This window comes from Pristiophorus japonicus, chromosome 30 (assembly GCF_044704955.1).
Source record: "Pristiophorus japonicus isolate sPriJap1 chromosome 30, sPriJap1.hap1, whole genome shotgun sequence".
NCBI classification, from domain to species: Eukaryota; Metazoa; Chordata; class Chondrichthyes; family Pristiophoridae; genus Pristiophorus; species Pristiophorus japonicus.
Window position 1 is genome coordinate 4,587,350 of NC_092006.1, and position 23,894 is coordinate 4,611,243.

At 54.2% G+C, this 23,894-nt stretch overlaps 2 protein-coding genes across 2 annotated transcripts in view; both read left to right on the forward strand.

The window, feature by feature from the left end:
* The window catches only part of LOC139240091 (thialysine N-epsilon-acetyltransferase-like), a 6,758-nt gene extending 2,427 nt beyond the window's left edge, over positions 1 to 4,331 (forward strand). The window contains exons 3-6 of the mRNA XM_070868467.1: positions 63 to 143; positions 2,042 to 2,143; positions 3,090 to 3,130; positions 3,842 to 4,331. Of these exons, the coding sequence (XP_070724568.1) occupies positions 63 to 143; positions 2,042 to 2,143; positions 3,090 to 3,130; positions 3,842 to 4,090 (473 nt within the window). The 3' untranslated portion in view covers positions 4,091 to 4,331. The remainder of the gene's footprint in view (positions 1 to 62; positions 144 to 2,041; positions 2,144 to 3,089; positions 3,131 to 3,841) is intronic.
* A 5,113-nt stretch (positions 4,332 to 9,444) lies between these two features.
* Positions 9,445 to 13,615, forward strand: LOC139240242 (ras-related and estrogen-regulated growth inhibitor-like protein). The gene is made up of 4 exons (XM_070868725.1): positions 9,445 to 9,600; positions 11,194 to 11,247; positions 11,357 to 11,433; positions 13,181 to 13,615. Exons 1-4 carry the CDS (start codon positions 9,522 to 9,524, stop codon positions 13,613 to 13,615), a joined length of 645 nt encoding a protein of 214 aa, XP_070724826.1. The 5' UTR covers positions 9,445 to 9,521.
* Positions 13,616 to 23,894: the final 10,279 nt, after the last annotated feature.

Below are 23,894 nucleotides of genomic sequence, written 5' to 3' on the forward strand. Positions count from 1 at the left end.
GTTGGGTTACATGACCAGCCACACCAGCAGCTGACTGAAGGTTTGCCCTTCCCCACCCACAGGTCTGAGAGCAGACGGATTCTCCGCTGATCCATTCTACAAGTGCCTTGTGGCGGAGGTTCCAGCAGAGCTGGCGTGTCGAGGTGACTGAGACCGTTTGATTCTCCGGGACCGAGCGCGGTGGAGTTGAGGGGAAGGGTTGGGGAAAGGAGAGGGGGCCCCAGCATTCCTTCTCATCTGACCATTCCAACACTCTCCTGGCCGGCCTCCCACGTTCCACGCTCTGTAAACTTCATCTCATCCAAAATTCTGCTGCCTCCCCCATGTCCCGAACTCTCTCTGGAGGAGGTTACAGAGATAGGGAGAGTGTATGGGCTGGAGGAGGTTACAGAGATAGGGAGAGTGTATGGGCTGGAGGAGGTTACAGAGATAGGGAGAGTATATGGGCTGGAGGTGGTTACAGAGATAGGGAGAGTGTATGGGCTGGAGGAGGTTACAGAGATAGGGAGAGTGTATGGGCTGGAGGTTACAGAGATAGGGAGGAGTGTAAGGGCTGGAGGAGGTTACAGAGATAGGGAGAGTGTATGGGCTGGAGGTTACAGAGATAGGGAGGAGTGTAAGGGCTGGAGGAGGTTACAGAGATAGGGAGGAGTGTAGGGGCTGGAGGAGGTTACAGAGATAGGGAGGGGTGTAGGGGCTGGAGGAGGTTACAGAGATAGGGAGGGGCGTAGGGGCTGGAGGAGGTTAGAGATAGGGAGGGGTGAAGGGGCTGGAGGAGGTTACAAAGATAGGGAGAGTGTATGGGCTGGAGGAGGTTAGAGATAGGGAGGGGTACAGGGCTGGAGGAGGTTACAGAGATAAGGAGGGGTGAAGGGGCTGGAGGAGGTTACAGAGATAGGGAGGGGTGAAGGGGCTGGAGGAGGTTACAGAGATAGGGAGGGGTGAAGGGGCTGGAAGAGGTTACAGAGATAGGGAGGGGTGAAGGGGCTGGAGGGGGTTACAGAGATAGGGAGGGGTGAAGGGGCTGGAGGAGGTTACAGAAATCGGGAGGGTGTCGGGGCTGGAGTGATTTGAAAATAAGGATGCAAATTTTGAAATTGAGGCGTTGCTTAACCAGATGCCAATGTAGTTCAGCGAGCACAGAGGGTGATGTGTGAGCGGGACTCGGTGCGAGTTAGGACATGGGGCAGTGAGCACAGCGGGTGATGGGTGAGTGGGACTCGGTGCGAGTTAGGACATGGGGCAGTGAGCACAGCGGGTGATGGGTGAGCGGGACTCGGTGCGAGTTAGGACATGGGGCAGTGAGCACAGGGGGTGATGGGTGAGCGGGACTCCGTGCGAGTTAGGACACGGGGGCAGTGAGCACAGCGGGTGATGGGTGAGCGGGGACTCGGTGCGAGTTAGGACATGGGGCAGCGAGCACAGGGGGTGATGGGTGAGCGGGACTCGGTGCGAGTTAGGACACGGGGGCAGCCGAGTTTTGGATCATCTCGAGTTTACGTGGGGTAGAATGTGGGAGGCCAGCCAGGAGTACGTTGGAATAGTCAAGTCCGGAGGTAACTAAGGTACGGATGAGGGCTTCAGCAGCGGATGAGCTGAGGCAGGGGTGGAGACGGGCGATGTTACGGAGGGGGAAACAGGCGGTTTTGGTTACGTTGCGGATATGTGGCCGGAAACTCATTTCAGGGTCAAATATGACACTGAGGTTGTGAACAGTCTGGTTCAGCCTCAGACAGGAGTGGGGGAGAGGGATGGAGTCGGTGGCTGGGGAACGGAGTCTGTGGCGAAGACCGAAAACAATGGCTTCGGTCTTCCCAATATTTGATTGGGAGAAAACCTCTGCTCGGCCAGAGCTGGACGTCGGACAAGCGGACTGACGCCAATCTTCACATCGATGACCCGAGAGCATTTTTCTCCCGGGGGGATTTTGCTCGACAGACGTGACTCTTCGATCCCTGGGGATGCTGGCAGTCCGACACTGGGAACACGCTCGAGGGCCAATCTCCCGGAGATTACTGAAGCATTCTCCCTCTTTCCGTAGGCCAGACCATCGTGGGTTACGCCATGTACTTTTTCACCTACACCGCGTGGAAGGGCCGGGCCCTTTACCTGGAAGACCTTTATGTCATGGATGAGTGCCGCGGTGAGTGGCTTTAGCCGGCTGTCGGTCAGCTATCCGTGCCGTGGATCTGTGACGTTCATTCCCCCGGCCCCTAGACCCCTCCCTATCTCTGTAACCTCCTCCAACCCCTACACCTCTCCCTATCTCTGTAACCTCCTCCAGCCCCTACACCCCTCCCTATCTCTGTAACCTCCTCCAATCCCTACACCTCTCCCTATCTCTCTAACTTCCTCCAGCCCCTACATCCCTTCCTATCTCTGTAACCTCCTCCAGCCCCTACACCTCTCCCTATCTCTGTAACCTCCTCCCACCCCTACACCCCTCCCTATCTCTATAACTTCCTCCAGCCCCTATACCCCCCCTGTCTCTGTAACCTCCTCCAGCCCCTATGCCCCTCGCTACCTCTGTAACCTCCTCCAGCCCCTACACCCCTCCCTGTCTCTGTAACCTCCTCCAGCCCCTACACCCCTCCCTATCTCTGTAACCTCCTCCAGCCCTACACCCCTCCCTATCTCTGTAACCACCTCCAGCCTCCACAACCCTCTGAGATATCTGTGCAGCAGGCTCATGGGAACACCACCACCTCCACGTTCCCCTCCCAGTCACACACCATCCCGACTTGGAAATATATTGGCCATTCCTTCATCGTCGCTGGGTCACAATCCTGGAACTCCCTCCCTAACAGCACTGTGGGAGCACCTTCACTACACGGACTGCAGCGATTCAAGAAGGCGGCTCACCACCACCTTCTCGAGGGGCAATTAGGGACGGGCAATAAATGCCGGCCTTGCCAGCGACGCCCACATCCCGGGAATGCGTAACCTCACTTGTGATTAGCTCGGTTTCTCCAGAGATCGTAGGTTTTGGATTGGGTGGGGCGCGGGGGACCTGGGTTGGGAACTCTCTCAGTCTGCCGCGGAGATTCAGGCATTCTTCACAGATGTAACCACCTCCCCTTCTGTTTCAGGCAAAGGAATCGGCGGTGAGTTTCTGCGGAGAATCGCGGAGGTAAATATATTGACTGGAAGCGGGGAGGGCAGCTCTGTGTTACCCAACTCGTCCCAACCTAATCCATGGGGAGAGCGACAATCCGTGTGTACCTGTCCTGGGAGTGTTTGATGGGACAGTGTAGAGGGAGCTTTACTCTGTATCTAACCCCGTGCTGTACCTGCCCTGGGAGTGTTTGATGGGACAGTGTAGAGGGAGCTTTACTCTGTATCTAACCCCCTGTACCTGCCCTGGGAGTGTTTGATGGGACAGTGTAGAGGGAGGTTTACTCTGTATCTAACCCCCTGTACCTATCCTGGGAGTGTTTGATGGGACAGTGTAGAGGGAGCTTTACTCTGTATCTAACCCCGTGCTGCACCTGACCTGGGAGTGTTTGATGGGACAGTGTAGAGGGAGCTTTACTCTGTATCTAACCCCCTGTACCTGCCCTGGGAGTGTTTGATGGGACAGTGTAGAGGGAGCTTTACTCTGTATCTAACCCCGTGCTGTACCTGCCCTGGGAGTGTTTGATGGGACAGTGTAGAGGGAGCTTTAATCTGTATCTAACCCCCTGTACCTGCCCTGGGAGTGTTTGATGGGACAGTGTAGAGGGAGCTTTACTCTGTATCTAACCCCGTGCTGTACCTGCCCTGGGAGTGTTTGATGGGACAGTGTAGAGGGAGCTTTACTCTGTATCTAACCCCGTGCTGTACCTGCCCTGTTCCCTGCTAGATCGCGATACAGAACAAGTGCTCCTCTTTGCAATTTGTCGTGCTGAATGAGAACAGACCGAGCATCGAATTCTACATCGCCAAGGGTGCGGATGACATGACCAAAGCTGAAGGTTGGCACTTGTTCCGGTTCGAGAGGGAGCAACTGGAGGGGCTGGCCGGAGGAAAGCCCCCACCTGAGCAGCTACCCCTCGACATAACCGGGGCACCCGGGACGCCATTCCCGCCAATTTCCCGCGAGAAATTCTGACCTCCCGATTTAGAATGGGGCATTCCTATGTAAACACGTCACGCTGCGATCAAGGCCTCCCGCCAGCAGGTGGCGCTGCAGCAGAATCGCCGACTGGCCTGGTGTCGCTCAATCACACCATTCACCCACGTGCTGTGGGAATTGTGCCCAGCCTAGATCACTCTTACACATGCAATGGAATAACATTTAGTCTCAGTGTTGAACATAACCTGCAACTTTCATCGATAATAAAAATCATACATCAACACACACTTCCTGTCTGCCGAATCTTGCTTCCTGTTGCCACATTTTTGTCAAGCAGCAGGATGCATCTCCTCCACCCTTCCATCCATCTCCCTCAGCCTGCGACCCATTAAAAAAATAAATGTTTGGAAGGAGTGCAACGAAGGTTCACTGGACTGATCCCTGGGGTGAGAGGGTTGTCCTATGAAGAGAGATTGAGTAAGCTGGGCCTTTACTCTCTGGGGTTTAGAAGACTGAGCGGCGATCTCATTGAAACATTGGATTCTGAGACTGTGTGACCCCTGGTTCTAGACTCCCCAGCCCGGGGGAAACAGCCTCCCTGCATCTACCCTGTCAAGCCCAGTCAGAATTTTGTATGTTTCAATGAGATCACCGCTCATTCTTCTAAACTCGAGAGAATATAAGCCGAGTCGACTCAATCTCTCCTCATAGGACAATCCCTCCATCCCAGGAGTCAGTCTGGTTGATGGAATCATCTTTGCTGCACTCCCTCTATGGCAAGTATGTCGTTCCTTAGGTAAGGAGACCCAAACTGTGCACAATACTCCGGGTGTGGCCTCACCAGGGCCCTGTAGGTAGTTGCCTCTTAACTGCCCTCTGAAATGACCTCGCCAGCCACTCGAGGGGTGATTAAGGATGGACAATAAATGCAGGCCTTGCCAGCGACGGCCACATCCGGCAAATGAATTATTTTTGACAGAAGTCCCAAATCTGCAGAGTTCCCCAGGAAGAGTGAGAGTTCTGCTGCCTGTGTCTCCCAGAATGGATCCCACTGTGATGTCTATCGCTGAGAGTGTGAGCACAGGTTTGCAGAGCTGTGGAGTCTGGAGGAGTCCGTGTTCCACGTTTATGTCGAATGTGTGAGGTTGCAGCCACTCTTCCAATATCTGAAGGGGCTGCTCCTCATATTCTGGCTGCACGTCGGTCCCACACTCCTGATCTTTGGGCACCATGTGCAGAGGGGAGCGGGCAGGTCCGAGGGCCTCCTCGTAGGACTGCTCCTGGGCCTGGCCAAGGGGGCCATCAGCCGGTCCAGGCAGCAGGCGGTCGAGGGGGTCGTTCAGCCCGACTGCCTGCCTCTCTTCCGCGGTTACATCCGAGCCAGGGTGTCCCTGGAGATGGAGCACGCGGTGTCCACCGGTATGCTCGCGGCCTTCATGCCCTACACCCCTCCCTATCTCTGTAACCTCCTCCAGCCCCTACACCCCTCCCTATCTCTGTAACCTCCTCCAGCCCCTACACCCCTCCCTATCTCTGTAACCTCCTCCAGCCCCTACACCTCTCCCTATCTCTGTAACCTCCTCCAGTCCCTACACCCCTCCCTATCTCTGTAACCTCCTCCAGCCCCAACACCGCTCCCTATCTCTGTAACCTCCTCCAGCCCCTACACCTCTCCCTATCTCTGTAACCTCCTCCAGCCCCTACACCCCTCCCTATCTCTGTAACCCCCTCCAGCCCCTACATCCCTCCCTATCTCTGTAACCTCCTCCAGCCCCTACACCCCTCCCTATCTCTGTAACCCCCTCAAGCCCCTACACCCCTCCCTATCTCTATAACCTCCAGCCCCTACACCCCTCCCTATCTCTGTAACCTCCTCCAGCCCTACACCCCTCCCTATCTCTGTAACCTCCTCCAGCCTTACACCCCTCCCTATCTCTGTAACCTCTTCCAGCCCCTACACCTCTCCCTATCTCTGTAACCTCCTCCAGCCCCTATACCCCTCCCTATCTCTGTAACCCCCTCAAGCCCCTACACCCCTCCCTATCTCTATAACCTCCTCCAGCCCCTACACCCCTCCCTATCTCTGTAACCACCTCCAACCTCTACACCCCTCCCTATCTCGCCCAACACCACTCCCTATCTCTGTAACCACCTCCAGCCTCTACACCCCTCCCTATCTCTCTAACCTCCTCCAGCCCCAACACCACTCCCTATCTCTGTAACCTCCTCCAGCCCCTACACCCTTCCCTATCTCTGGAATCTCCAGCCCCACAATCCCCCGAGATCTCTGCGCTCCTCCAATTCTGCCCCCTTGAGCATCCCCGATTTCTGTTGCTCCACCATCGGTGGCCGTGCCTTCAGCTGCCTGGGCTCCGAGCTCGGGAACTCCCTCCCTAAACCTCTCCGCCTCTCTCTCTTTTCCTTTAAGACGCTCCAAAGACCTCCAGTATATATTCAATATCTATATTGTGTGATGTGTAAAGGAGAATTGTTGGAGAAATACAACTGGGAGGTGGGCTGCTGTGTCGTGGAATGTCCAGCAGAGAGCGATGTTGGCCAAACTATGAGTCGATGCTGATCGATGATGTCACCATTGGGTGATGTCATTGAATGCCCATTACCAAACACTCTACCATATTTCTTGTTCAAACTTCTCCCTAATTTCCGCTCCCCTATTCTCCTGAAGGTGCTGACTCTCACTGAGGTACGGGTTGCCTCCTCTCCGTTAAGTGATCAGGAAGGCAAATGGAATGTTGGCCTTTATTGCAAGAGGGATGGAGTATAAAAGCAGGGAAGTCTTGCTACAACTGTACAGGGTATTGGTGAGGCCACACCTGGAGTACCGCGTACAGTTTTGGTCTCCGCATTTAAGGAGGGATATTATTGCATTGGAGGCTGTTCAGAGAAGGTTCACTCGGTTGATTCCTGAGATGAGGGGATTGTCTTATGAAGAAAGGTTGAGCAGGTCGGACCTGTACCCATTGGAGTTTAAAAGAATGAGAGGCGATCTTATTGAAGCGTATAAGATTCTGAGGGGGCTGGACAGGGTAGATGCAGAGAGGATGTTTCCTCTCGTGGGGGAATCTAGAACTAGGGGGCATAGTCTCAGAATAAGGGGTTACCCATTTAAGATGAAGATGAGGAGGAATTTCTTCTCTGAGGGTTGTAAATTTGTGGAATTCTCTGCCCCAGAGAGCTGTGGGGGCTGGGTCATTGAATATATTTAAGGTGGAGATAGACAGATTTTTGAGCGATAAGGGAGTGAAGGGTTATGGGGAGCGGGCGGGGAAGTGGAGTTGAGGCCAAGACCAGATCAGCCATAATCTTATTGAATGGCGGAGCAGGCTCGAGGGGCCGAATGGCTGACTCCTGCTCCTATTTCTTATGTACCGAGCACCCTGTTGCGAACTCACCCCAGCGGGCCGTGTTGATGCGTGAGCCCGGGCAGTGAGCAACATGGGCGGCCATTTGACTGCGGAAGGCGTCACCGCACTGCCAACTCGCCCCGACATTCGCGCATTTCCCGGCTGGAGTCCCCGGATAGGAATTAGGAGAAGGGACCCTTCACTGCAGAGAAATATCACTGGGACAATTATTGTCAGTGGGCTGGGATAATTATTGTCACTGGAATAATTATTGTCACTGGGACAATTATTGTCAGTGGGATAATTATTGTCACTGGGACAATTATTGTCAGTGGGATAATTATTGTCACTGGGACAATTATTGTCAGCGGGATAATTATTGTCACTGGGACAATTATTGTCACTGGGCTGGGATAATTATTGTCACTGGGATAATTATTGTCAGTGGGACAATTATTGTCACTGGGCTGGGATAATTATTGTCACTGGGACAATTATTGTCATTGGGATAATTATTGTCACTGGGACAATTATTATCATTGGAATAATTGTTGTCATTGGGATAATTATTGTCATTGGGATAATTATTGTCACTGGGACAATTATTGTCATTGGGACAATTCCTGTCACTGGGATAATTATTGCCATTGGGATAATTAATGTCACTGGGATAATTATTTTCCCTCCATTCATTCTCACTAGCAAGGCCGGCATTTATTGCCCATCCCTAATTGCCCCTTGAGAAGGTGGTGGTGAACCGCCTTCTTGAACCGCTGCAGTCCGTGTGGTGAAGGTGCTCCCACAGTGCTGTTAGGGAGGGAGTTCCGGGATTTTGACCCACAGGATCTCATAGCACAGGAGGAGGCCATTGGGCCCATCGAGCCTGTGCTGGCTCTGTGACAGAGCGATCCAATCAGTCCCACTCCCCCCTGCTCTTTCCCCACAGCCCGGCACGTTTCTCCTCTTCAAGTATTTATCCAATTTGTCTTTTGAAAGTTACTATTCAATCTGTTCCCACCGCCCTTTCAGGCAGCGCGTTCCCGATCACAATAACTCGCTGCGTAAAAACATTCTCCTCATCTCCCCTTCTGGTTCTTTTGCACTTTTATCAAAGCAAGACTTACATTTATATAGCGCCTTTCACCCCGTCAGGACGTCCCAAAGTGCTTTACAGCCAATGAAGTGCTTTTTTTTTTGAGTGTAGTCACTGTAGTATTGTGGGAACCGCAGCAGCCTATTTGTGCACAGCAAGCTCCCACACACAGCAATGTGATAATGACCCAGATCATCTGTTTTAGTGATGTTGGTTGAGGAATAAATATTGGCCCCAGGACACCGGGGAAAACTCCCCCTGCTCTTCTTCCAATCGTGGCCCTGGGATCTTTTACCTCAAAATGAGCGAGCAGACGGGGCCTCGGTTTAACGTCTCATCCGAAAGAGGCCAGCTCCGATAGTGCGGCACTCCCTCAGCACTGTCCCTTCGACAGTGCGGCACTCCCTCAGTACTGCCCCTCCGACAGTGCAGCGCTCCCTCAGAGCTGTCCCTCCGACAGTGCGGCGCTCCCTCAGAGCTGCCCCTCCGACAGTGCGGTGCTCCCTCAGAGCTGCCCCTCCGACAGTGCGGTGCTCCCTCAGAGCTGCCCCTCCGACAGTGCGGTGCTCCCTCAGCACTGCACTGGGATTGTCAACTCTTTTGGGGGGGGAGCAAAATAAACATTAGATCAAGTGCCCCCCCGATCTGGGGGACACTCCAGACACTTAACCTGGGGAGTGTCAGCCAGCTTTTAGTACTCCCAGCTGCACATTGTAATAAAGTTGGAAGCAAAGAGTTAAAAGTTGGTCTCGGGGACACTGAGGTGCAGTTGTGGGATTGGACGAGGGATCGGAGCTGTGATGGTCTCACGTGGAACAGGCATTGGATGGTGAGACTGTCACTCACTAAGTACTTGGACCGTCTGTGTCTGGAGCTTGTGGTATAAAAGGGACTGTGTGTGGGTGAGTGCGAGAGCAGGAATAAGAAGACTTTGTACCAGTCTGCTGCCTGTTGAACCTGTCAGCCCGCTCGCCAGCGACATCGATACTTGCAAAAGATAGTTTTGCACATGAAGCATCCGGAATGCACCCAGCAGAAACTGACAGTGAACTTCCTCATCCTGGGTGCTGACCACGTTGGGAAATCAGGTAATCTAGTTGTTTTTTTTTATTTTTCTGGGATGCAAGGTTCAATTCCTGCCTAAGCGCCCTGACCAGGAACTTACGAAATCTTGCATTTAAAAGACAGAACCAACTTGTACTGATACAGCGCTTTAACTTAGTGGAACGTCCCAAGGATTATGCGCTGAACATTTGACACCGAGCCGCTTAAGGAGAAATTAGAGCAGGTGCTTGTTCAAAGAGGTCGGTTTTAAGGAGCTTCTTGAAGGATGAAAGAGAGGTAGAGAGGCGGAGAGGTTTAGGGAGGGAGTTCCAGAGCTTAGGGCCCAGGCACCAGAAGGCACGGCCGCCGATGGTGGAGCGATTATAATCAGGGATACTCAGAAGAGGGTAGCATTGGAGGAGCGCAGACATCTCGGGGGGTTGTGGGGCTGGAGGGGGTTACAGAGATAGGGAGGTGTGTAGGGCTGGAGGAGGTTACAAAGATAGGGAGGGGTGTCGGGGCTAGAGGGGGTTTGAGATAGGGAGGGGTGTAGGGGCTGGAGGAGGTTACAGTGATAGGGACGGGTGTAGGGGCTGGAAGAGGTTACAGAGATAGGGAGGGAGCCAGGGCCATGGAGGGATTTGAAAACAAGTATTAGAATTTTGAAATTGAAGCGTTGCTTAACCAGGAGGCAATGCAGGTCAGCGAGCACAGGGGGTGATGGGTGAGCGGGACTGGGTGCGAGTTAGGACACGGGGGCAGTGAGCACAGGGGGTGATGGGTGAGTGGGACTCGGTGCGAGTTAGAACATGGGGCAGCGAGCACAAGGGGTGATGGGTGAGTGGGACTCTGTGCGAGTTAGGACACGGGGGCAGCGAGCACAGGGGGTGATGGGTGAGCAGGACTCGGTGCGAGTTAGGACACGGGGGCAGTGAGCACAGGGGGTGATGGGTGAGCGGGACTCGGTGTGAGTTAGGACACGGGGTCAGTGAGCACAGGGGGTGATGGGTGAGTGGGACTGGGTGTGAGTTAGGACACGGGGCAGTGAGCACAGGGGGTGATGGGTGAGCGGGACTGGGTGTGAGTTAGGACATGGGGCAGCGAGCACAGGGGGTGATGGGTGAGCGGGACTCGGTGCGAGTTAGAACACGGGGCAGTGAGCACAGGGGGTGATGGGTGAGCGGGACTGGGTGTGAGTTAGGACACGGGACAGTGAGCACAGGGGGTGATGGGTGAGCGGGACTCGGTGTGAGTTAGAACCAGGCAAGCACAGTCCCACCCAGCTGGGTGAGCAAAGCTTCGAACCAATTCTCGAACTGGTCTTTGCAACGTGGTGTCGGAGTCAATCGGTGCTTAACAAGAAAGACTTGTATTTCTAAAGTTCCTTTCACGATCACCGGATGTCCCAAAGTGCCTCAACCAACCCTTTTCTCCTTCAAGAGGCTCCTCAAAACCTTCCTCTTTGACCAAGTTTTAGGTCACCTGCGCTCGATTCTACTCACGGGGCTCGCTGTCAGATTTATTGATCCTGTGACTTGCCTTGGGACGTTTCGTTGTTCTAAAGGCGCTATATAAACGCACTTGGTTGTTGCTGCGATCTGCCCCATTTCTAAAGGAGTTTTTATTTCGGTTTCCAGCTCTTGCTGTACGTTTCATCACCAGAAGATTTATCGGCGAATACGGCGATATCGGTAAGCGGAATTCGCGATTTACAGTCGCTTTTCGAAAGTTTGAAGGGGGGGTCCAGCGGGGGAACGTTGACGGAGATTATTTTACAGATACATCACTTTTCACCCACAGAGACCGTTTATACCCACAATGTGGCCGTGGACGGGACAGAGATCTGCTTCAACATCTGGGATTCACTGTATCCACAGGTAATTATTTGCAATTCACAGTTTCAAATTCAGCGCATCGTGTCCAGGTCTGCACTCCGCGCACTTTAGGAAGGCCGGCAAAGCCTTGGCGAGGGAGCGGAGGCGATGCACTAGAACGGTCCCGGGGCGGGGTGACTTCAGTGATGTGGGGCGACTGGAGAAGCTGGGGGAGTTCTCCTGCGAGCGGACAAGGTTAAGGTGGAGATTTGACAAGAGCTGTTCAAAAAATCACGATGGAAAGACTTGCATTTGTATAGCGCCTTTCACGGCCACCGGACGTCCCCAAAGCGCTTTACAGCCAATGAAGTACTTTTTGAAGTGTGGTCACTGTTGTAATGTGGGAAACGCAGCAGCCAATTTGCGCACAGCAAGCTCCCACACACAGCAATAATGACCCAGATCATCTGTTTTTTGGCCGAGGGATAAATATTGGCCCCAGGACACCGGGGAGAACTCCCCCTGGTCGTCTTCAAAAGGATGCTGTGGGATCTTTTACATCCACCTGAGAGGGCAGACGGGGCCTCTGTTTAACGTCTCATCTGAAAGACGGCCCCTCCGACAGTGCGGCACTCCCTCAGTACCGCCCCTCCGACAGTGCAGCACTCCCTCAGTACCGCCCCTCCGACAGTGCGGCGCTCCCTCAGTACCGCCCCTCCGACAGTGCGGCGCTCCCTCAGTACCGCCCCTCCGACAGTGCGGCGCTCCCTCAGTACCACCCCTCCGACAGTGCGGCGCTCCCTCAGTACCGCCCCTCCGACAGTGCGGCGCTCCCTCAGTACCGCTCCTCCGACAGTGCGGCGCTCCCTTAGTACCGCCCCTCCGACAGTGCGGCGCTCCCTCAGTACCGCCCCTCCGACAGTGCGGCGCTCCCTCAGTACCGCCCCTCCGACAGTGCGGCGCTCCCTCAGTACCGCCCCTCCGACAGTGCGGCGCTCCCTCAGTACCGCCCCTCCGACAGTGCGGCGCTCCCTCAGTACCGCCCCTCCGACAGTGCGGCGCTCCCTCAGTACCGCCCCTCCGACAGTGCGGCGCTCCCTCAGTACCGCCTCGGAGTGTCAGCCTGGATTTATGTGCTCAAGTCCCTGGAGTGAGGCTTGAATCCACAAAAAAGGGTTTTCTGACGGGGCTTGACACGGTGGATGCAGAGAGGCTGTTTCCCCTCGTGGGGGAGACTAGAACTAGGGGGCACATAGTCTCAGAATAAGGGGCCGCCCATTTAAAACTGAGATGAGGAGGAATTTCTTCTCTCAGAGGGTTGTAAATCTGTGGAATTCTCTGCCCCAGAGAGCTGTGGAGGCTGGGACATTGAATATATTTAAGGCGGAGATAGACAGATCATTGAACGATAAGGGAGTGCAGGGTTATGAGGAGCAGGCGGGGAAGTGGAGTTGAGGCCAGGATCAGATCAACCATGATATTGAAAGGCGGAGCAGGCTCGGGGGGTCAAATGGCCGACTCCTGCTCCTATTTCTTATCATCTTCTGTATTGATTGACCCCCAGTGTGTCGGGCAGAGGGGTGCAGAGGCAGGGGCGGAGCTGATCGCTGACCAGCGCCTCCTGTCGTGCGTACGGGAATCCAACGAGGACAGTTTCGGCGGGGCCGCGATGCACCCCAAGGGCGAATAGCCTGTCTGTCTGACTGTGCCGGCTCACTCACTTGGGCGTGGCGGGTGGGGGGGCTAAACGTGCTTGTGGAAGACCAGATCGTTTGAGCTTTTCTTTTCTCTCTCTCTCTCTCCCCCGCAGAACTCCGAGGTGACGGCTCACCCGAGCGAGCAGCAGATGCGCTGGGCGGACGGCTTCGTGGTGGTCTACAGCATCTGCGACCGGGCCAGCTTCGAGGTGGCGCGGGGGCAGGTGGCGTGGCTGCGGGGGTCGGCGGGGGGGAGGGGGGGAGGAGGAGGAGGGCGGCCGGCGGTGCTGGTGGGCAACAAACGGGACCTCAGCCACCGGCGGGCCGTGTCGGCCGAGGAGGGCAAGGTGCTGGCGGCTGGCGTCGCCGGCTGCGCCTTCCTGGAGGTCTCGGCCGCCGAGGCCCATCACGGCGCGCTGCTGGCCTTCCACCGCCTGCTGGCGCTGGTGCGCCAGTCCAGGGCGGCGTCCCGGAGGGCGGCGGGGCTGCGGGGCATCGTGCGCAGCGTGTCGGCCGCCTTCGGGGGCAGGAGGAGGCGGGTGGAGTAGGCGGAGGGAGGGAGGGAGGGGATGGGAGTGGGGTGCAGGTGGGTGGGGACGAGCGAGAGGGGTGTTGCGTTGCTTCGTCGTCGTCGCTTGCCCGCAGCGCCGGGTTTAAAACCAGCTCTGGCCAAGTTCCCGCGGCGGGGGTGGGGGGGAAGTGAGGCCCCCCATAGCCGAATAGCGCGCCGCCTGGCGAGGCACGGGAGGCGGAACTGGCCACAAGCCGCACCCCCCAGCGGACTGTCGGCGCCCTGACGGGAAGATGGGGGGGGGGGGGTCGGGAAGAGGAACGCAAAAGCTGCAACCAATTTTCTTTTGAGAAAAACCGATGGACGGTATTATTACACGGGTTGTCAATATTGTAAAGTAGACATTGCTGAATAAATGTAATGTTTGTACATATTTGTCACTGAATCGTGTTGTGTAACTATGTTTTAATAATGGCTCTGGATTCGGCAATAAAGTCTTTTTTTAAAAAAATATTTAAGATTGTTTAATTGCATATTCAAGAAGGAGTTGCATTTACAAAGCGCCTTTCTCGACCACCGGACGTCTCAAAACGCTTTACAGCCAATGAAGGGGATGTAACCTTAAGGCTCGAGCCAGGCCGTGCAGGGTTGATGTCAAGAAACACTTCTTCACATAAAGGGGAGCGGGGAATCTGCAACTCTCTCCCCCAAAAGCTGAGGCTGGGGAAGCAGTCAATTGAAAATGTCAAAACTCAGATTTTTGTTGGGTAACAGATTAAAGGTTACGGAACCAAGGCTTTGGAGGCAGTTCAGAGAAGGTTCACTCGGTTGATTCCGGAGATGAGGGGGCTTGACTTATGAGGAAAGGTTGAGCAGGTTGGGCCTCTGCTCATTGGAGTTCAGAAGAATGAGAGGTGATCTTATCGAAACGTGTAAGATTATGAGGGGGGCTTGACAAGGTGGATGCAGAGAGGATGTTTCCACTGATGGGGGAGACTAGAACTAGGGGGCATGGTCTTAGAATAAGGGGCCACCCATTTAAAACTGAGATGAGGAGAAATTTCTTCTCTCGGAGGGTTGTAAATCTGTGGAATTCGCTGCTTCAGAGAGCTGTGGAAGCCGGGACATTGAATAAATTTAAGACAGAGATAGACAGTTTCTTAACCGATAAGGGGTTATGGGGAGCAGGCGGGGAAGTGGAGCTGAGTCCATGATCGTATTAAATGGCGGAGCAGGCTCGAGGGGCCGTATGGCCGACTCCTGCTCCTATTTCTTATGTTCTTATGGAGTTAGGATACAGGATTAGCCATGGTCAGATTGAATGGCAGAACAGGCTCGAGGGGCTGAATGGGCCTCCTCCTGTTCCTGTGTAACAGGCTCGAGGGGCTGAATGGGCCTCCTCCTGTTCCTGCGTAACAGACTCGAAGGGCTGAATGGGCCTCCTCCTGTTCCTGTGTAACGGACTTGAGGGGCTGAATGGGCCTCCTCCTGTTCCTGCGTAACAGACTCGAGGGGCTGAATGGGCCTCCTCCTGTTCCTGTGTAACAGGCTCGAGGGGCTGAATGGGCCTCCTCCTGTTCCTGAGTAACAGACTCGAGCTGCTGAATGGGCCTCCTCCTGTTCCTAATCGAGATATCGGTCACGTCCGTTGGACTTTGGGTAATTTCAACTTTGTGCAAGTTAAGGAGGTTTGAGCGAGTTTGTCTCGGGAGAGTGGCGATCCCGAGCTAGCGAAGGAAATGGAACTGGTTCAATCTGTTCCTCATTGCGGGGGGGAAACGAGGTTAAACGCAAGCGAGTTTGGAGCTACGGGAAGTCGGGAAATTGATCACTCAGAGCGTCATTCGGTAGTTGAATAAATTACCAGCGAGGGATCACTGAAACAGACAAGGTAAATGGGTCAATAAGCAATTGGGTGTGTTTCAAGAGAGGATTGCAGCGTATGGTGATAAGGTAGGGTTGGGGGATATGGGGAGCTTGAGGGATATTTATCTGAATGGTGACAGATTAGGAAAAGGGGAGGTGCAACGAGACCTGGGTGTCATGCTACATCAGTCATTGAAAGTTGCATGCAGGTACAGCAGGCGGTGAAGAAGGTAAATGGTATGTTGGCCTTCGTAGCTAGGGGATTTGAGTATAGGAGCAGGGAGGTCTTACTACAGTTGTACAGGGCCTTGGTGAGGTCACACCTTGAGTATTGTGTTCAGTTTTGGTCCCCTAATCTGAGGAAGGACATTCTTGCTATTGAGGGAGTGCAGCGAAGGTTCACCAGACTGATTCCTGGGATGACAGGACTGACATATGAAGAAAGACTGGATCGACTGGGCCTGTATTCACTGGTGTTTAGAAGAATGAGAAGGGATCTCATAGAAACATATAAAATTCTGACGGGATTGGACAGGTTAGATGCAGGAAGAATGTTCCCGATGTTGGGGAAGTCCAGAACCAGGGGTCACAGTCTAAGGATAAGGGGTAAGCCATTTAGGACCGAGATGAGGAGAAACTTCTTCACTCAGAGAGTTGTGAACCTGTGGAATTCTCTACCGCAGAGAGTTGTTGAGGCCAGTTCGTTGGATATATTCAAAAGGGAGTTAGATGTGGCCCTTACGGCTAAAGGGATCAAGGGGTATGGAGAGAAAGCAGGAAAGGGGTACTGAAGTTGCATGATCAGCCATGATCTTATTGAATGGAGGTGCAGGCTCGAAGGGCCGAATGGCCTGCTCCTGCACCTATTTTCTATGTTTCTATGAGATGGGGTTGGGGATAGGGTGAGGAGGTGGGATCGGGAGTGTGATGGAACACTCTCCACTTGCCTGGATGAGTTGCAGCTCCAACAACACTCGAGAAGCTCGACACCATCCAGGACAAAGCAGGCCGCTCGATCGACACGCTACCCACCACCTTCAACACTCACTCCCTCCACCACCGGCGCACCGTGGCTGCAGTGTGCACCGTCTACAAGATGCACCGCGGCAACTCGCCAAGGCTTCTTCAGCAGCACCTCCCAGACCCGCGACCTCTACCCCCGAGAAGGACAATGGCAGCAGGCGCATATGGGGAGAGGGTGGGGTTGGGGGATATGGGGAGTGGGTGGGGAGAATGGAACGCTGGTCTAGCCATTAATTTCCAGAGATCTGGCTGCCCAGTGTGAGGTGGGCTGTTTGATTGACCTCAGAGCCAAGGTTCCTGTTCTGGACCATTTATCGAGTGACTGTCCTACTGAGCGTGAACGGCAGGACGAGCACTGGCTTCAGTGTGACGGGAGAATAATACGTTCGCTCGCTCTATCGGGACCGTTGCAATGACACACGACGCAGTCACTTGAAGGAGACCCTCTTTATAAGTTTTTATTAAAAGGAGCGAGTATTGCAGGATACATAAAGGTACAAGGTGTTAGAGCTTGTTAGTAAAGACAGGCCCGGAAATGCACGGGTTTATAGACCCACAGGCGGCAGGATAGTTGCCGGATTGTGTCAATCGGTCACTGGCCAAAGGGAATCATTCCTCTCTGTCTGGCTCCATTCGAACCCACTGTATCACTGGGACCCACTGTATCACTGGAACCTACTGCATCACTGGAACCCACTGTATCACGGGAACCCACTGTATCACAGGAGCATGCTACATCACGGGAGCACACTATCACTGGAACCCACTGTATCATGGGAACCCACTGCATCACTGGAGCATGCTACATCACGGGAGCCCACTGTATCACTGGAACCCACTGTATCACTAGAACATGCTACATCATGGGAACCCACTGTATCAGTGGAACCCACATCATGGGAACCCACTGTATCAGTGGAACCCACATCACTAAAACCCACTGGAACACGCTACATCACTGTATCCCACTGTATCACTGGAACCCACTGCATCACACTACATCACTGGAATACGTGACATCACTGGAACCCATTGTATCACTGGAGCCCACTGCATTTCTATAGCACCTTTTCTCACCTCATGATGTTCCAAAGCGCTTTACAGCCAATGAAGTACTTTTAAAGTGTGGTCACTGTTGTAATGTAGGAAACGCGGCAGCTCAATTTGCGCACAGCAAGCTCCCACACACAGCAATGTGATAATGACCCAGATAATCTGTTTTAGTGATGTTGATCGAGGAATAAATATTGGTCCCAGGACACCGGGGAGAACTCCCCCTGCTCTTCTTCGAAATAGTGCCGAGAGACCTTTTTACGCCCACTTGAGAGGGCAGAGGGGGCCTCAGGTTTAACGTTTCAAATGAAAGACGGCATCTCCGACAGTGCGGCACTCCCTCAGTACTGCCCCTCCGACAGTGCGGCGCTCCCTCAGTACCGCCCCTCCGACAGTGCGGCGCTCCCTCAGTACCGCCCCTCCGACAGTGCGGTGCTCCCTCAGTACCGCCCCTCCGACAGTGCGGCGCTCCCTCAGTACCGCCCCTCCGACAGTGCGGCGCTCCCTCAGTATCGTCCCTCCGACAGTGCGGCGCTCCCTCAGTACCGCCCCTCCAACAGTGCGGCGCTCCCTCAGTACCGCCCCTCCGACAGTGCGGCGCTCCCTCAGTACCGCCCCTCCGACAGTGCGGCGCTCCCTCAGTACCGCCCCTCCGACAGTGCGGCGCTCCCTCAGTACCGCCCCTCCGACAGTGCGGCGCTCCCTCAGTACCGCCCCTCCGACAGTGCGGCGCTCCCTCAGTACCGCCCCTCCGACAGTGCGGCGCTCCCTCAGTACCGCCCCTCCGACAGTGCGGCGCTCCCTCTGTATCGTCCCTCCGACAGTGCGGCGTACCCTAAGCACTGCACTTGGAGTGTCAGCCTGGGTTTGTCTGCTCAAGTCCCTGGAGCGGGACTCGAACCAACGACCTTCCGACTCGGGAGGCGAGAGAGAGAGAGAGAGAGAGTGCTACCCACTGAGCCACGGCTGGGACCTGTCAAGTCAATCTGTGAAAGGCTGGGAGGGATGGCGTTAAAAGCGAATAAAGACCAGTGGTCCTGATTGAGGTGGAACGTACGTGCGTGCTCACAGGTTTGTAGAGCTGTTGAGTTGGGAGGGGCTTAGCCAGTCACGTGATGTTGACACGACTGAATAAAACCCCGGCCAGTTGGGTTTGGGGGATCCACGATGGGGCAGGTGGTTGTGAGCCTGGTGGATGAACCGGTAATGTGTCGTGTGATTGTTAAACCTTTGTTAATAAACCGACTGGTCCTCAATAGCGATGAATTCGTCAGCAGAGAACCCCACGAAGCAAAGGAGGGGGGAGGCTGGGAACTGTGTGCTGGGGCCGAGTGCTTTGACAGCGCCCCCCGCTCACTCCGCCCCGCCGCTAATCGTTGCTGCGTTGGCGGTGCAGCGCGAGCCGATACCCTTGCGACTGGTGGCCCGGGGGTCCGCTCGCTCTGGGGAGGGGGGCGCTCGCGGCGGGAGGTCCTGCTGCGGTCGCTCCTTGCTCTGGGTGGGCAGGGCCCAGGCCTCGCCGGGAGGGGCTGCGGGAGGCTGAGCGGGCAGGGGCCCGCTGACTCCCCACCCTCCCCCACCGTCGCCCCCCCCCCCCCCCCCCCCAGCGAGCGCTTCCGCCGGCCGGCGTGCTCCGGGATCCTCCGCGCGTCGCCCTCGTCGACGCAGGTTGATCCGGTAACGCCCGCCCTCCGACTCCCCGGAATCGTCGTCCTGCTCCGACCCGGCTGGCTTTGTGTCAACGCGACGGGAAAAAAAATCAGGTTATTTTCAGCAAAGAAGGACTCGCATTTCTGCGGTGCCTGTCCCAGGAACTTGTACAAAAAGCTAAACACTGCCGGGAATGTGAAATAAACAAAGATAATGCTGGGAACGCTTTGTAGGTCTTAATTACTCGCTGTACCTGCAGGTTAACTTTTACTGATTTGTGTACAAGGACACCCAGGTCTCTCTGAACACCAACCTTTCCCAATCAATTGCCGTTTCCAAAAATGCTCTATTTTTTCCTGCCATAGTGGATAACTTCACTTTTCTCCACGTTGTATTCCATTTCCTCAAAACCATCACCCAGCTCATGGTCTACAGGGCTGCAGTGATACCCGCCCTCCTGTATGGCTCAGAGACGTGGACCATGTACAGCAGACACCTCAAGTCGCTGGAGAAATACCACCAACGCTGTCTCCGCGAGATCCTGCAAAGCCCCCGGGAGGACAGACGCACCAACGTTAGCGTCCTCGACCAGGCCCAACATCCCCAGCATCGAAGCACTGACCGCACTCGACCAGCTCCGCTGGGCAGGGCCACATTGTCCGCATGGTCCCCCAGACACGAGACTCCCAAAGCGAGCGCTCTACTCGGAACTCCTTCACGGCAAACGAGCCAAAGGCGGGCAGAGGAAACGTTACAAGGGACCACCCTCAAAGCCTCCCTGATAAAGTGCGACCTCCCCCACCGTCACCTGGGAGTCCCTGGGCCCAAAGACCAGTCGGCCCTAAGTGGAGGAAGTGCATCCGGGGGAGGGCGCTGAGCACCTCGAGTCTCGTCGCCGAGAGCGTGCAGAAACCAAGTGCAGGCAGCGGAAGGAGCGTGCGGCAAACCAGTCCCACCCTCCCCTTTCCCTCAACCACTGTCTGTCCCGCCTGTGGCTCTCGTATTGGACTGTTCAGCCACCTAAGGACTCATGTTTAGAGTGGAAGCAAGTCTTCCTCGATTCCGAGGGGACTGCCTATGATGATGATCCCGTTTGCCACGTTCTTGCCCGCTCACTTGGGCTCTCTATATCCCCCTCGAAGCCTCTCTGCACCCTCCTCACAGCGTACAATTCCCACCTTGCTTTGTACTTGATGTGAATTTTCTTTGGGGCCGAAACAGTGGCTATCCGTGATAGGTGGTGGCGGCAGACTCAATCGTGGCCTCCAATAGGGCATTGGATAAATTCCTGAAGGAGAACAAATTTGCAGAGCTACGGGGAAAGGGCGGGGGAGTGGCACTGGCTGAGGTGCCCCTTGCAGCCTCCTTCTACGCTGTAACCGTTCCTTGATTCTACTCCCGAGAGCTGTGGAGGCTGGGTCACTGAGTATATTTAAGGCGGAGATAGACAGATCTTTGAAAGATAAGGGAGTCAAGGGTTATTGGAATTCAGAAGAATGAGAGGTGATCTTATCGAAACGTATCAGATTATGAAGGAGGCTTGACAAGGTGGATGCAGAGAGGATGTTTCCACTGATGGGGGAGACTAGAACTAGGGGGCACGGTCTTAGAATAAGGGGGCGCCCATTTAAAACTGAGATGAGGAGAAATTTCTTCTCTCAGAGGGTTGTAAATCTGTGGAATTCGCTGCCTCAGAGAGCTGTGGAAGCCGGGACATTGAATATATTTAAGACAGAAATAGACAGTTTCTTAACCGATAAGGGGGCGGGCAGGGAAGTGGAGCTGAGTCCATGATCGGATCAGCCATGATCGTATTAAATGGCGGAGCAGGCTCGAGGGGCCGTATGGCCGACTCCTGCTCTTATTTCTTATGATTCTATCCCCCGCTAACTTTCTCTGTCCTAAGGATAACATTCACAGCTTCTCCACATAAGTTAAGTCCCTCATTCCCAGTACCTTTCCAGTAAATCTCCTCCGCGCCCTCCCCTTGTCCCTGACATCCTTGCTAAAGGGCGATAGCCAGAATTGGACACAAAACTCCATCTGGGACAAATTTGCAGATGATATTAAGCTGGGTGTGAGCTGTGAGCTAAGAGGCTACAGGGCGACTTGGACAGGTTAGGTGAGTGGGCAAATGCATGGCAGATGCAGTATAATGTGGATAAATGTGAGGTTATCCACTTTGGTGGCAAAAACAGGAAGGCAGAATATTATCTGAATGGTGGCAGATTAGGAAAAGGGTTGTGCAACGAGACCTGGGTGTCATGGTACATCAGTCATTGAAAGTTGGCATGCAGGTACAGCAGGTGGTGAAGAAGGCAAATGGTATGTTGGCCTTCATAGCGGGAGGATTTGAGTATAGGAGCAGGGAGGTCTTGCTGCAGTTGTACAGGGCCTTGGTGAGGCCTCACTTGGAATATTGTGTTCAGTTTTGGTCTCCTAATCTGCGGAAGGACATTCTTGCTATTGAGGGAGTGCAGCGAAGGTTCACCAGACTGATTCCCGGGATGGCTGGACTGACATATGAAGAAAGACTAGATCGACTAGGCCATGATCATATTGAATGGTGGTGCAGGCTCGAAGGGCCGAATGGCCTACTCCTGCAACTATTTTCTATGTTTCTACATTCACTGAAGTTTAGAAGAATGAGAGGGGATCTCATAGAAACATATAAAATTCTGACGGGATTGGACAGGTTAGATGCAGGAAGAATGTTCCCAATGTTGGGGAAGTCCAGAACCAGGGGTCACAGTCTAGGGATAAGGGGTAAGCCATTTAGGACCGAGATGAGGAGAAACTTCTTCACTCAGAGAGTTGTGAACCTGTGGAATTCCCTGCCGCAGAGAGTTGTTGATGCCAGTTCGTTGGATATATTCAAAAGGGAGTTAGATGTGGCCCTTACGGCTAAAGGGATCAAGGGGTATGGAGAGAAAGCAGGAATGGGGTACTGAGGTTGCATGATCAGCCATGATCTTATTGAATGGTGGTGCAGGCTCGAAGGGCCGAATGGCCTACTCCTGCACCTATTTTCTGTTTCTATGACCTAGCAGAGGGAATTTGGGCAAAGCAGTGCTGTAGAAATCTTCGAACGGGGGAACTAGTGGTGCATTCTGGCCTTCCAACTTTCAACGGTCATGGGCAGCCTGCTCTGCGAAGGAGGTTAATCAATAACTTCCAGCTACCCCCCACTGACTGATAGTCCGCTCCCCTGCACAGGCAGGAACTGTGTCAACAACACGTGGCCAGCGAAGAAATACTTTGAGTCTCCAGACTCAGGAAGGAACGCTGCAGTTGTCTCAATATCCACCCCCATTAAAGCCCTGCTCACAATATCACAGAAACAGGGCTATGGGGAGAGAGTGGGGCAGTGGGATTAGTTTGGGGATTGATACAGGGCTATGGGGAGAGAGCGGGGCAGTGGGATTAGTTTGGGATTGATACAGGGCTATGGGGAGAGAGCAGGGCAGTGGGATTAGTTTGGGATTGATACAGGGCTATGGGGAGAGAGCAGGGCAGTGAGATTAGTTTGGGATTGATACAGGGCTATGGGGAGAGAGCGGGGCAGTGGGATTAGTTTGGAGATTGATACAGGGCTATGGGGAGAGAGCGGGGCAGTGGGATTAGTTTTGGGATTGATTCAGGGCTATGGGGAGAGAGTGAGGCAGTGGGATTAGTTTGGAGATTGATACAGGGCTATGGGGAGAGAGCGGGGCAGTGGGATTAGCTTTGGGATTGATTCAGGGCTATGGGGAGAGAGCGGGGCAGTGGGATTAGTTTGGAAATTGATACAGGGCTATGGGGAGAGAGCGGGGCAGTGGGATTAGTTTGGGGATTGATACAGGGCTATGGGGAGAGAGCGGGGCAGTGGGATTAGTTTGGGATTGATACAGGGCTATGGGGAGAGAGCGGGGAGGTGAGATTAGTTTGGGGATTGATACAGGGCTATGGGGAGAGAGCAGGGCAGTGGGATTAGTTTGGGATTGATACAGGGCTATGGGGAGAGAGTGGGACAGTGGGATTAGTTTGGGATTGACACAGGGCTATGGGGAGAGAGTGGGGCAGTGGGATTAGTTTGGGATTGACACAGGGCTATGGGGAGAGAGGGGAGCAGTGTGATGAGTAGATTCCTGCTTGTCCGTCTGTATTTAGAGAATTAAATCGTGCTGTGCTCACTGACCGATATTGGCTCCCGGTCTCTGTAACCTCCTCCAGCCCCTACAACCCTCCGAGATCTCTGCGCTCCTCCAATTCTGCCCTCTTGAGCATCCCTGATTATAATCGCTCCACCATCGGTGGCCGTGCCTTCAGCTGCCTGGGCCCCAAGCTCTGGAACTCCCTCCCTAAACCTCTCCGCCTCTCTCTCCTCCTTTAAGACGCTCCTTAAAACCGACCTCTTTGACCCCGCTTTTGGTCGCCTGTCCCTAATATCTCCCCATGTGGCTCGGGGTCAATTTTGGGCTAATTTTCGCTCCTCTGAAGCACCTTGGGACGTTTCCCTACATTAAAGGCGCTATATAAACGCAAGTTGTTGATGATGTGAAACCAAGTTTGCACACATGTCTTGCTTCTACGATGTACCTTACTGTCCAGATTTAATCCTGTTTGTGTCGTGTCTGCTTCTGTTCGATGTTCCCTGATGCAGTTGATTATATCCTAAGGGAAGGTTTACAAAATGAACACACTTATGCGGAGTGCTTCACTCGACTACGCATCGAAAGCTCGAT

Coding starts and splice junctions, on each gene's coding strand:
- LOC139240242 (XM_070868725.1), top strand. CDS start 9,522: ATGAAGCATCCGGAATGCACCCAGCAGAAACTGACAGTGAACTTCCTC. Junction 9,601..11,193: donor TGACCACGTTGGGAAATCAG/GTAATCTAGTTG, acceptor TTCGGTTTCCAG/CTCTTGCTGTACGTTTCATC. Junction 11,434..13,180: donor GGGATTCACTGTATCCACAG/GTAATTATTTGC, acceptor TCTCCCCCGCAG/AACTCCGAGGTGACGGCTCA.